This window comes from Castor canadensis, chromosome 3 (genome assembly GCF_047511655.1).
Source record: "Castor canadensis chromosome 3, mCasCan1.hap1v2, whole genome shotgun sequence".
NCBI lineage: Eukaryota > Metazoa > Chordata > Mammalia > Rodentia > Castoridae > Castor > Castor canadensis.
The window spans coordinates 118,784,056-118,797,669 of record NC_133388.1 but is presented as its reverse complement, the minus strand read 5'-3'; the positions used below and the strand labels follow the sequence as shown (position 1 = coordinate 118,797,669).

Sequence of the window (13,614 nt, the reverse complement as noted above, 5' to 3'; positions counted from 1 at the left end):
GGAAGTACTTTTCTCACTGCTTTAAAATGACCTCACTTCTTTCTTGCCCCCACTCATTTTATTTTTCCATATGATCTCTTGGATATTTTTTACCTTAAATCTTTTTATTTATAGCTCTCAATCCTCATTTGGAACCTCTGTAATAGAAAAGTCTCTAGATTTCAGCACTGTCTGCATTTAACAGAATACGATTCTTTCTAGGGTTTGGCTGTTGTGCATGGTGAATGGTTTTATGAGTTCTACAGCTAACAAATTACTCTTGTATTTTCCTCTATCAGGAAATAAAGATGGAGGAAGCTATGAACTACACAGGTATTCACACTTTTTTATTCTTGGCAGCTTCTTTCCCAATACTTGCATGGTCCTATCATTTTTACTAATTTGTGTTTCTTACCATGTTGCACACAGCATAGGTTGGGGTGCATGCTTGTTCTAACAGCATTCTTCATTGTATTTTGTCATTGGTTACAGATGTGTCCTTTTACTTGTAAATCAGTTCACTATCTACAAAAGACGTCTCTGAGCATTAACTCTCTCCCATGCTTATTTGCTTGTTGGATGATGCTTTTAAGCATGGAGTGAATGTAAAAGGGGAGGAAGGCCAAATGGCCTTTGGGAGCCCTGGGAGAAGGTGGGAGATTTGATTCCTTTGTAGGGCTTGCATGTTGGTTTGGTGGAAGCTTCATGGATTTTTTTATTGAGTGAGAATTTCAGAAACGTGCTAAAGCTGATGTTGGAGGAAACAGAAGGAATTTCCTTGTTAATGGTGTTAATTAACTTTGGTGGCAAGAAGCATTGGCCTTAAGGGTTCAGAAGTCTCTGTAGGGTGGTGGTGAATAAGGTGAAGGTGCTGAGGGTTAGGGACAGTGTGCCCAAAGTCAAGAAAGGTCTCAAGCTAGCACTGAAACACAAAGATTTCATAAACACACCTTCACCCTGACATTTAACTCCCTTCAACATGCTTTCCTTACTCCTCACTCCCTGTGCACTGAAGGAAGGACCCAGATACCTGGTGATGTGGCACTTGATCACTCAGGAATATCAGCCATTGTCGATTTTTCTACCTTGAGCATAGACCTCAGTGAGGGAGGTGGAAACTGTGTTTACCACCTCTGCCCGGGGAACACTGAGGCGTGAATGGGTCTGCACCCTAGTTAATGAATCTTAGGATGAAAATTTTTTAATCCTGAAATTTGTTGATGAGGAAAGATTTTGAAAGAAATCATAACAACCAAACCCAAACAATTTGAAATTGGAAAATTCAACAGAATATTTAAGGAAATTTGTCTTATACAAAATAGACTAAGTAGGTCTTTATAAACTACCTTTTGGTGGATTTTTAAAAATTAATCTTCAGACTTATTTAGAGGGTGTTCAAACAGCAAGCCAATTCCCTGGTTTTTTGTTTTGTTTTATTACTTTTGTTTTTCCTGTTGTAAGTGCATAAGGCAGCTAAAATGCTTATCTTACACCGTTTTTTTGTTTGTTTGTTTGTTTGTTTGTTTGTTTCTAGTTAGGACCAGCTCAAAGGGCCCAGCTCAGAAGTGGCCCCCATGATTTAGGAAATAATTTTTGGGTTGAGGTGAAAGCAGTACATTCTGACTATTATATAAAAGATAGGGATCAACAGGTCCATGGGATGTTTATTTTCCCCATTATTAGTAATGAAAAACACTGCAGCAGCTGCCCTTTCATGTCCAAGAAGGGCGGAGGGCCCAGTGGCCGTGAGGGGCAGATGGTTAATTCTTTGCAGCTCTGCTTCCTGATCCTTTGTGCCAAGCCCTCCAGGCCAGCAGACCACCGAGAATTCCACCCTCAACAACCAATTTGCATTCACATTGCTTTGGCTGGTTTTGATTCATCTCCCCACAAGTAATAGTCAGTGCTGAAGATAGCTGTGTGTGGCATAGCTGTATGTATGGCACTGTGGTTACCAGTGTAAGCACTAGTTCCAGACTGCCTTGGGTTCAAGTGCCAGTCTTGCTGGTGTGTGAAGCAAGCCCTGGGAAGTAGTGGGTATTACTATATTACTAGTAAAGTAGGAAATGAGATACCGAACGTTTAGTGTATAAAAGGGAACAATAGTGATATTTATTCTAAAAGATGCTAGGGTATTTTGTAAGTGTCATCCAGAAAGAACTGTGACTCAGCTTGAGAACCAGGTGTATTCTTAAGTTTCTCTTACTGGTTGCATAGCCTTTCTGTTTCCAGAGTCAAGCGAGAGTTACCTGTAACTGGGTATCATGCACATTGATTATAAAGATTTGCTTTTCCAAATAAACCTATGCACACCTTTGCTCTCTGAATAAAGATCCTCAGAGTGGCCCAAGAGAAAGGTTTCCTTTAGTGGGCTGAGGAGTAGCAGAAGGCAGGACAGGCACATGGAAGACTTAGGTGCTAATGTCTATTAATTTTTAACTTTCTATTTTGATGCAACTTTGCATTTACAAAAAGGTTGCAAGAATAGGTCTGGGAAATTTTACCCTATTCCCCCACCTCTCCCTTCCCCATCCTGTCCACTTTCCCACCACATACACACCTCTTTTCCTGAATCAGTTTTGAGCCATTGCTAGGTATCATGCTCCTTTATAGAGAAACTTTATAGTATGTACTCCCTGAGGACTCTCGGGCACAACTGTGGCGCATTTATCAAAATCAGGCCATTGAACATTGATACAGCACTATTGTCTGATCCACATTTTATGTTCAAATTTTGCCAAATGTTCCCAGTAATGTCCTATTCATTGCTTTTGAGTTTTTTTTTCTGACCCAAGATCCAGTTCAGAGCCATTGATATAAATTGTCACTTCTTTCCAGAATCATTTTTTCTGGAATAGTTCCTCAACTTTTCTCTGTTGGTGATGACATTTTGAAGAGTACAGGCCAGTTGTTTTATAAAATTTGGGATTTGTCAAGTGTTCCCACATGACAGGAATGCAGTTGTGTATGTTGGGAAGAAATACTACAAAATAGTGTGCCCTGGGGATATCTAGTGAGTACTACGATAGCTATGTAACCTTTGATAATTTGACTAAAATGTTTGTTAAGTTAATCCACTACAAAATTGCTATTCTTCCTTTTTTAATTAGCAATTAATTAGTTTCTTGCAGGCATTTATGATTCTTGCCCGAGCCATTCATTATTGCAAAGTATTTTGGTTTTTGTTTGTTTCGTTTTGGTTTTTCAGTGCTAAGAATTGAACCCAGGGCCATTCATTCTTATTATCATGGCTACCATTAAGAAATGATTTCCCTTCTCACCTATTTATTTGTTTATATTAGTGTGGAATCACAGATCTTCATTTTAGTCCATGAATATTCTTTTGCTATCATTATTGTAATGTCTAAGTATCCCAGGTTTGGCCACTGGTTTCCCTTTAAGCAGCTTCTGTGTGGTTTTGGAGTATCCTCATTGTTTTTGAGTACTTCATAGCTTTCTGGCCTAGCATTGTGTTCCAGATTCATGTATGTTCACCACTCAACATTTGGAATCAACCATTTTTTCAAAGCCACCAGTTCCTCTCAGAGGTGAATGGTATTTGGAAACCAAGATCTGGATTTAAAGTGCATAAAATTTCTACAGAGGTGTCTTTGCATTTAGGTCCTTTTGGTAGGCAGAGCTAAGATGCACATATATAGATGTCTGATCCTGTACCTAGATTTATAGAGCTGGAGCTCATCAAGTGAGCTAATACTTTCAGTGTAGTGTTACCTTGTTCTTGATCTTAATGAAAATGCTTTTAGAATTTCCTCATTAAGTGAGAGGCAGGCTTGGGACCGTTATATACACTTTCATCAGGTTAAGGAAATAGCCATCATTTTTTATGTATGTTTTTATTAATGAGTATTGGATTTGTCAAAAAGCTTTTTCAGCATGTAAGGTATATTATTTCAGCATGTAGATATATTATGCATTGTACATTGTATTAACAAATTTTTTCATTCCAGGAATAAATTCCTCTAGGTCATTGTGTACTATTAATATAATATTGAATACTTTTCACTAATATTTTATTTGATGTTTCTTTACCATATTTATAAGAGATCAGTCTTTACTTTAGTAAGAAACTAAAATGCATTAGTTTCTTACTGCTGCTATAATAAATTATGACCATGCTTCAAAACAATACAGATTTATTCTCATATTTCTAGAAGTCATAAGTCTGAAATGGGTATTACTGGACTCATGGTATCAGCAGGTCTGTGTTCCTTTTTAGGAACTCAAAGAGAATCTGACTCTTTAACTTTTCTGGTTGCTCAGTGGCTGCCTGTGTTCCCTGTTCATGCCCCCTTCCCTTATCTTCACCTCTCTCTTTCTCTCTCTCCTCTCTCTCTTTCTCTTCTCTCCCTACCTCCTATGCTTTCTGAGGTCACATCTCCTCTCTGACCATCCTGTTTCCCTACCTTCCTGCCCCCTTTCCATTCATAAGGATCCTTTTGATTGCATTGGCCACACCTGGATACTCCTTGGTAACATGCCCGTCTCAGGATCCATAACTTTGTCACATCCAAACATGCTTTTGCCATGTAAAGTAACACAACACATCCACAGTTTCTAGGGATTTTGATGTGGTCTGCTCTGAAGGTGACCCCTCACCATCATTCTTCCTTCCACTTCGATGAGTGCTATATTTGCTTCATAAAGAGTTTGGAAGCTTTCTTCAATTTTCTGTGTTCTCCAATAGTTTATGTAGCATCAGGATTCGTCCATGAAACCATATGGATCTAATGTTTCTTAATGTTTTCAATAACCTTTATTTTCTCCTATAGAAATTGTTCTGTTAGGCTTTCTGTTTCTAGCGGGTTAATGTTAATGCACTGTTTCCCTGAGCTGTTGCATCCCTGGAATGCATCCTTGGGATCACTGCATCTGGTAGGAAAAGAGAAAGTTAAGGTGACAATGAGAAGAACTGCATAACTGCACCAGCATCCTCCCCCACCAACTCTTCTCCATATATCTTGAAACATAGAAATCCATCCAGTCAGATCTCTCCCTGAGCCTCCCTCATGTTGAGTATGAAGGTGTGGAAGCCAGCCCTTCAAGCCTTTATCTCCCCCCATACAGACAGCAAATGTCTTAATTTCCCAGACCAATTCTCTGTTGAAACTTTACTCTGAAAAAAAAGATTTATTAAAAAAAAAAAAAGATAAAGAAACTTCACTCTGAGGACACTGTGTAACGTGACACCTCCATTTAGTGGGGAATCTCTTTATCCTATGGCTATAGAGTACGTCCTTTGGTCTGAAGAAATGTAACCTTGATGGTCCAAATTTATAGTTTCATTCCTTTACTAGTATTTTGAACATTTGCATTTACCCCCAGGAACTCAGAGCCCAGTCCAGAAGGTCTGTTCCTGTCAGGGCCCATGAAGTGCATTGGGTCCTGTATTATCCACTTGCCAGGTGTTCCGGAAGCCTTTCCCTGGAGAGATCTTCCCTGGGGGCCCTCTGGAGTGTTTGTCTCTTTTGCTAGTAGACAGAACAGTTCTTGTTGGCATTATGTACCTAAAAGGGTGCAAGAGGAATGATTTGGCTGACCTCTGTGTTAGTGCAGCCCCCACCCTGTCCTCTTATTTCATAGACCTGAGTGGCCACCACAGGATGTTCTTGGTGGTTTCAATAATGTTCCAGTAAGTACTCCTACTTATTTTCAGTCCATTTGATCTGCCTTGGGCTGAGTATCTCTTATTGTTATGTTTCTACATATATCACTTTGCATCTTCTATAATTTTTTCTTTATAAACATGATTGCTTTTTTTTTTTTTCACCTTTGGAACTTAGTAAAGATTTTATTTTTGTCCATTAAGATGCCCTCATACTTCCACCTTTTTAACACCCCAGCCCCTATTTTCTTATTTAAGCTTAGTATTTTCTCACTCACCAGTTTTTAATAACATTCTTTGACTTCCAACTATTTCCTGAACCATACTCAGTGAGCTTAACTCTTTCTTCTTCTACTTCCATTTTAGGCCCAGTATTTCTTTTTTGTCTTATATAATACATGTATTATTTTTTACCCTTCCCCTTCATTTGTTTGACTTCTGTATCTGATAACTATATTAAGTGCTCACCATCAATCTTTGGCTGAAGTTTTCCCACTGATGTCTTGGTTGAATGAAGCCCATGCTTTAGAAAATTGCTCAAGAAGAACCAATGAGTCAAGAGTATTTCCTGCATTCTTGTGACTTCAAAACTGTTTTCCTATAGCCTTAATACCTGATGCAGAACTGGGCTGGATGTAAGATTCTTGGTACATACTTTACGTTCTAGCCCGAGACAGTTTTATATTCTCAGATAATTTACTTTGCACTGGTGTGTTGTGGTTTATTTTGGCAGGGATATTTTCATAAGATGATAGGGGTTTTTTTCATTCATTTTATACTTCTTTTATAATATCTTGTGTAGATTTAGGCTGCTTTTAGTTCATGGATTTGGAGTATTTACAAGAGTCCTACTTTAAGCAGGCTCTTTTCTGTCAGTGTAACCCACTATATTGTGTTATTATTTTATAATTTAGAAGTGCAAGTGGGTGAAGTCACATGTCCTCCAATTTCTTGTTTCTCTTATTTTCTTGCAGGACCTGAAATCTCTCCCCTTTTGCTTCTTTCTTCCTTTACCACCCAACTCCCAAAGGGTATCTCTCCCTTCCTTTGTGGCTTTTTCTTCCCTCTTCTGAAGCAATGCCTTTCAAAGACTGCCACCTCAAATTATATGCATGAATTACCAGGACTGTTTGTACTTGGGATTGATGCTTCTTTCCAGCAGTAGTGTCAAATCAGCTCCATCTTCACTTCTCATTTCTCTTCCATACTATCTTCCCAGAGCGTGTGACTAAAGCGTGACATACAATTCTGCTGGGATTTGGTATTAACTTTTTTAAATTTACAGGTAATCTGAAGAATCTGTAGAATTCTCTCTCCCAGTTATACTGAAGATGTGGGCTTCATGTAGTTTTACTAATTTTTCTTGCTGCTTTATATTGTCTTGTGAGTAGTTCATTGCTCTGAATTAGTAATGTACTTTCTAAGTGATGCTTTGCCACATTGAGAAAAAGTGTTGGTTCCCTGTCTCCCCCCAGGACTGTGGTCATCCTAGTGATATATGCACATCTGAGGGAGAGAAAGACGATGTGTTCTTTGCAGATGTGAAAAACACTCAAATATGGACTTACTGCAGGGATAGATTTATGTAGGATACAAAACGTCTAAGAGGAAAAAGAAGCAATCAAAGAAATAGATCCAAGTATTAGTTGGAAGAGCTACTTGGATTCAAATTTGTTTTTATATTGAGTACATGGAAATATAAAATAAAAATACTGTACTAAGCATTGTTTATTACACTCAAATACTTTGAAATCCGTCAGTCACCTAGCAATTCTATAAGTAACCATGTTATGTCATACACATTTGTCAGATGAGTGACCAAGACTCAGACTCACTCTTCTGTTCTCTTAGGTGAAGAGAGGCACAAATAAAACCTAAGTCCCTGACAGGTAGGACAGATCCATTTTCTTTTTTTTTTTCATACTCTCTTTCATAGACAGATCCATTTTCATCACCAGCTGTGCTTATGCATAGAAGTTTTCACTTGCTTGATCTTTTTCCAATTTCTTTTGTCAGTCAATCACCTTTGCATCCTAAGGCCACTCATTGGTAAGAAATTACTAGGGGAAAATACTTTTTAGTGTTATGTTCAAATTAATTTGTAAAAAATAGTGTAAAAGTTGCTTGTCCAGTTAAGAAGGAAACATTTTTTGCACTAATGAGCCCCTTTCATCTCTCTCTTCACAGAGGACAGCTATGGGATGGATGGGAAGGTTAGTCCACCCAGTTTCACTGCACACACCAACTGGCAAGGCCTGGAGGAGTTATACAGTGTGAATGAAAGCATCTATGAATACAAACACAACTATAGACTTAGTCTGGTGGACTGGACTAATTACTTGAAGGATGTAGATAGAGTATTTGCACTGCTGACCAGTCACTCTGAGCAAAATAAAATAAGTCAGACTCAAAGTGCTCAGAGTGATGGGTTCCTGGCTGCCTCCACTGAGCTCTCGGCACCAGTGGAGATGGCATCTGCAGAGTCAGATGAAGACCCAAGTCATATGGTTGGGGAATCACTTCATTTGGCCTTGCCGACCGACCTTCGAACCCTCCATTTGAACCGACCAACATTAAGTCCAGAGAGTAAACTTGAATGGAATAACGACATTCCAGAAGTGAATCATTTGAATTCTGAACACTGGAGAAATGATAAAACTGAAATATGGATGGGGCACAAAGAAATCAACCATCCTGATAGTGCTTTCAGTGGCAATGGTATGACGGAGCTGGGGCTGCAGCCCCACCCCAGGCTGCAGCCCATTAGTGGGCATCAGAGAGAACTTCCCCAGGATGGTGGTCCAGAAGAGGATGTTTTTGAAGGTCAGCTGTATCTTCCTGTGCATTCTGATGGGAGCTCTGTTCATCAGGTGTTCAATGTGTCCAACGTAGAGCAGCCTGATCTTTCCAGCAGTGTGGAGAGAACATTGACCAAGGTGAAGAATTACACCCATGAGAATGCACAGCAAGTAGAAGGCAGTGCATCCTCTCTGCCCCCCTCTGGTTAGACGAACTGTTACCTTACCCTAATCGCAGTATTGTTCTTTAACTTTTTATTAGTGAACTCATAATGGCAATCATAGCTACCAGCATTCCAACCTACCATGGGTACATTTGTGCAGTAGAAAGTAGTATGCATGTGAGTGAGTGGTGCGCACACACAGACTGTTTGTTGTAATTCACTATTTACCAAGAGTCGAGAAAAAGATTGGGGGTTTTGTCTGTTTTGTGTTAGTTTTGGTACTAAAACAGTATTATCTTTTGAATATTGTAGAGACATGCATATATAAAGGTTATCCAGTCAAAATGGCTAGAACTGTGCCTTCTGTTTCTAAAACTTACCACCTTTGGTGAATCTGTCCACACACTTTCACTGTCTGCACAATGAGGTTTTGATTCATTATTAACCACTGGAATTTTTTGATGTCATCATTTTTGGTTCAGTGATTTTGCGCTTTGAGATTGGAATGCCATGTCTATTTGGGTAGCATTTTTTTTTTTTAGGCTTATCAACACTCTCTGTGTGAGAAAGTAAAATAGACCCCCCCCCAAAGATGACACACAGTATGGATTACATATTGTTTAATGTATGCTTTTGCCAGAAAATAATGCATGTGTTTTACCTTGACTTGCTAAAACTGATTAGCAGAAAGACATGGCTACTAATGTTGGTGGTAAAACTAAACAAAATAAAGATTGTCTGCTCTCTGCGCTAACCTCCAATTATTCACCATTTGCTTAAGATTGCTAATTTTTATTGTCTTAACAGAAGAAAAACAACTGAAGACATTTTATTTTCAACTTTGTTTTGTTTTCTTGTCCTGGCTAATAGCTTAAGCATTGAGAAAATTATGTATAATTTTGGATTTATGTAAGGAATTTTTTTGGATAAACTAAAAATCATGAATGTTGCATAATTTAAACACACCACAAGGGAGGTTCACTTTATAACATTGTGTTATATGGATATTTTTAACTCCTTCATCAAGTTCTGATTTTCAAAGATATATTTCAAAATTGCTTTGAAAAATCTGTATTGAGAATATTCTTGTTTTGTTAGATTTTTAAATACCAGCAAAAGGATTACCTCATTGAGAGTCATCAATCAGTACCCCATTTGACTTTCCAAGTTTTTTTTGTTTAGCTTAACAGTGGTTTTCTTTCTTATTCTTACATAACTTGAACAGTTAGATAAATTATCTTTTCTTTAAGTGTTTAAGGTAAACCCTTCTAAAGAAAGATTAATATGTTATAGTTGAATCTTTGTAACTTTAAGTCTTTATCAGACTCTGTACATATGTTAAAATTAATTAGCTGTTTATCAAATGCGTGTGTCATCTGCTGAATGACAGAATAAACATATTTATGGTCATGAATGATGTGCTTTGTAAAAGGATTTCAAGATCTTAGGAAGCATACTATTTTTTTTTAATCCTGTATAATACTCTGTGATAATTTTATAGAACAATTCTGGCTTCAGGAAAGTCTAGAGGCAATATTTCTTGAAATAAAAGTTGTTTAAACTTTGCCTGTTTCAGAGAAATGAATTTAACCAATTTTTTTGTGGTACACCCATTCCTTACAATTTAACTTGAATTCCCCTTCTCAATTAACAGGACTAAATATTAGCCATACTTGTAATACCGTCCTGAAGTCAGCACATTGTAGAATATTCTCAGATTAATGATTTTGACATGGACTTGCCTTCATTGCTGTCAGAAAGGATGTAGAGTTGTAAAGGACTCACGCTTGGTTTAACACTGTCCTCTCCATCTTGAAATGCTTAGTGATTTTTTTTAAACAAAGAGCCCCACAAATCACATGGATGGTCCTAGGCAGCACAAATGGAATTTTCCAAAAGCAAGAAGACAACCCACCAAAGAAAGTTTGGGCTGCTCGAGGACCATAAACTTTGTTGGAACCCTAACTCTCTTCAAGACCTCATATTTTCTGATTGACAAAGGCCGCCCTTGTGTTTCAAATCCCTTGAGGAGATGAAGCTTTCAGGTATAGGGGCTAAGAATTTGTGAAATGTCAAGAATTACAAGGTTAAAAATAAAGAAGTGGGGGAGGAAGCGAAGGGTTCAAGGACTTGCTGTTCAAACCTTGGATGACTGAGGAAACCCTAGTTTCACCAAAAGAACATTTTCAGGAAATAGTGTTACCCAAAGGCATGTCTTTGTGTCTTGCTTCATTTTATTTACTAACGCACAATAATTGTACACATTGAAGGGATTCAATGTGATAATTCCATACATGTATACAGCATGTACTGATGATATCCAACCAGCCCTCTTCTACCCTCGATTACCACCCCCCTCCAGTCCCCAGTAATGACTAGCCTACTTTCAGGTCACCTTTTTTTAGTTTTCACATATGCAAAAGATTATGCAATAGGTGCCTTGTTTTCTGTTCCTTTCCTATAAGGTGTGACAGCTAAAAGTTGCTGTCCCAGAGAAAACTCCATTTAAGTACAATTCAGTAACTATGCTGTGCCTATCATGTGAAAAAAGCATGAGAGGGCTGAGCTGACTTCCTGACTGCCCTTTCCCCACTGTCCACAGATTTAGAAGATGAAGAGAGAGGACCAGCCACTCTCCACTTTCTCCATTTTAACACACTTGGGGACACACACACACCAAGTCAGGGGGAAGAAAAACCATAGTGGCGCTTCATTTGATAAACCCATTTGGTAAGGAAAGAACAATGAGCATGACATTGCTCATTGTAAGTTAACTACAAACTAACTTTTACTATCTGGGAGCTCAAGAAGTTCACCTAAACCTCTCTAAAACAACTTTTGAGTTTATAGAAATAAACTGTAAAGTGAGAGGTTTGGATCAAGGATGGCATATACATATGTGCTTTCTTTCTCCAAAATGTGTCCAGAGAAGACATGACAGTTTTGCATTAAGCTACCGTATTTGTGGCCTAAGAATATCTCTCAATACAGCCAGCTAATTCTCTATCCAGCTATCAACACCACTGAATTGGTGTTGGCATGTGAGACAAACCCATTTGCCATCCACAAATTATATCACTTCTGATGCCCCTTCTGGCTGTCTTTAAACAGGGGAATACAGGGGAATATCTCAGCAGTATAGCACTTACCTAGCATGCATGAAACCCTGAGTTTGACCACCAGCACTAAAAAAATTCCTATGATCACCAGCATCCATAGCATTTTGGTTATAAAAAGGAATGAATACTTAATTCCCCAACCCCAAGCCAATGTACCTAACTATGTTGACTTTAAATTCAAAGTCTTATAAAATGTTTATTTTTATGTTTAAGTTAATTAAGGATGCCATTTCCCCAATCTAGTCCAATTCTGCTTGATATTTCCAAAGTTTAATAGAAAACAGATCTTAGGATAAGAAAGAACCCAGGTCAATTAAAGCCTCAATATGTCTGGGTCATCCTTGCAACCTCTGGCTTCTCCCAATTCCCAATGCATTTCCCATCTGTCCTCACTGCATGGCTTAGATGCCCCCTCCTCTGAAATCTCCAGTGTGCCTTCCATGTGGTGGACTCAGCCATACCAATGTCAGCCCTTCCTCTTCCCCCTTGCTCCCTCCTCTACCTCACCTGCCACCCTCAGCCTCTCCTGAATTCATGCTACCTTCCCAGGCTTGCATTTTTCTTTATCTTTCCATTTACCCTCCTCTGTCCATCTCAACCTGTAGAAATCTCATTCATCCTTCAATTCCCATATTGTACCAATTGATACCTTTTCCTAACATATAAACTTCTCTGGACTTCCCCAACCTGGACACACCTCTCCTATTTTATACTCTTTCCAGAGTAAGAAAACTGATATTGTACCAAGTCTGGGGTCAATGGGATGAGAATAACTGGCCATGCTTATAGGCTTGCTCCATCTCAATTTCTGTTCATGAAACACCCTATAATGTGACCGTCGCCTGCATTGTTTTGTTGTTGTTGAAGACTCTGCCAGCAGTATACCCTGAGCCATCTAGAGAGCCTCCTGATACATGGATTAAGTAGAGAGAATGACTTGCAATAATCAGATCCTTCCTGTTGGCCTTAGGGAGCTCTTGACATCTTACACTAGGGACATCACACAGAGATGGAGACAAAGGGAGTTACACATGTCAGGGTCTTTTGGGCTGAGCATTGACCCATTTATCAGCTGATACAAGGAAGCAGACAGCAAAGGTATTGTCTTCTGTCTGAATTTTCTAAGCCCCAGACCAGTTGGGCTTTCCAGACTCGGGGATCCAGAATCTGTAGCCTCCCCTATTTCTCACTTCCCCCATGTTTCCCATGTCCCCAGGTGACTCAGGTGACTTGACTGTAGTAGCTTAGAGTATAAAAAGAGAGGTCATGGACCTTGCCAATGTAACATGAGAAGCCCCAAACTACACAAGTCAGAAACCAAGTGTATTAGCAGAGCATGTGTTTTCCAAAATGACCACTAGCTGGCACTCTAGTATAACTAAAGACATCTTTGCTTGGTGCCAGGGCAAAGTAACCACTTAGATTGATTTCTAAAGTAATCCTCAAGGTATTAGCATTTGACAGAAACACATCTAGAACAACTTGATCCATGGCAAGCTTGCTCTTTCTTCAGTGCCTAGGATCTTAGCCATTTCGGCATGGCAAGCTTGCTCTTTCTTCAGTGCCTAGGATCTTAGCCATTTCGGCAGGCCAAAGAAAAGCTTTAGCTCTCTACTGATTTATGTTGGTATTATGAGTTGGAACTGCATCAAATTTTGACATTTAAATTCAAAAGTAAGCGCTGAGTATCGATCTCCTGACTTTCCAATGACTTTGTGCAATTAAAAATGTTTTTGGCTCCCAAACACTGAAGCCACAGAGGCCATCTCTGCCTACCTGGTAATTTTAAAAAGAAGAAAGAAACTTGATGCTTTTTCCCAACTCTTAAAACAATCAGGTTGTATCAGGTCTAGGGATAAAGCAAGGAAAATAAGTGACCACATTCTATAACCTTTCTTCCTTGTTTGTTTCTTAAGGCCAAACATTTTCCA

At 38.8% G+C, this 13,614-nt stretch overlaps 1 protein-coding gene across 18 annotated transcripts in view; it reads left to right on the top strand.

The window, feature by feature from the left end:
• Sulf1 (sulfatase 1) overlaps window positions 1-10,130 on the top strand; it is a 154,989-nt gene extending 144,859 nt beyond the window's left edge. For 11 of the 18 annotated variants that reach the window (XM_074068547.1, XM_074068551.1, XM_020182629.2 and 8 more), the window contains one exon: window positions 279-451. In XM_074068547.1, the coding sequence (XP_073924648.1) occupies window positions 279-436 (158 nt within the window). In that variant the 3' untranslated portion in view covers window positions 437-451. Of the gene's footprint in view, window positions 1-278; window positions 452-7,453; window positions 7,492-7,789 lie in introns of those variants that run through there. The other 7 variants (XM_074068557.1, XM_074068559.1, XM_074068555.1 and 4 more) reach the window with 3 other exon arrangements.
• The last annotated feature ends 3,484 nt before the right edge of the window (window positions 10,131-13,614 follow it).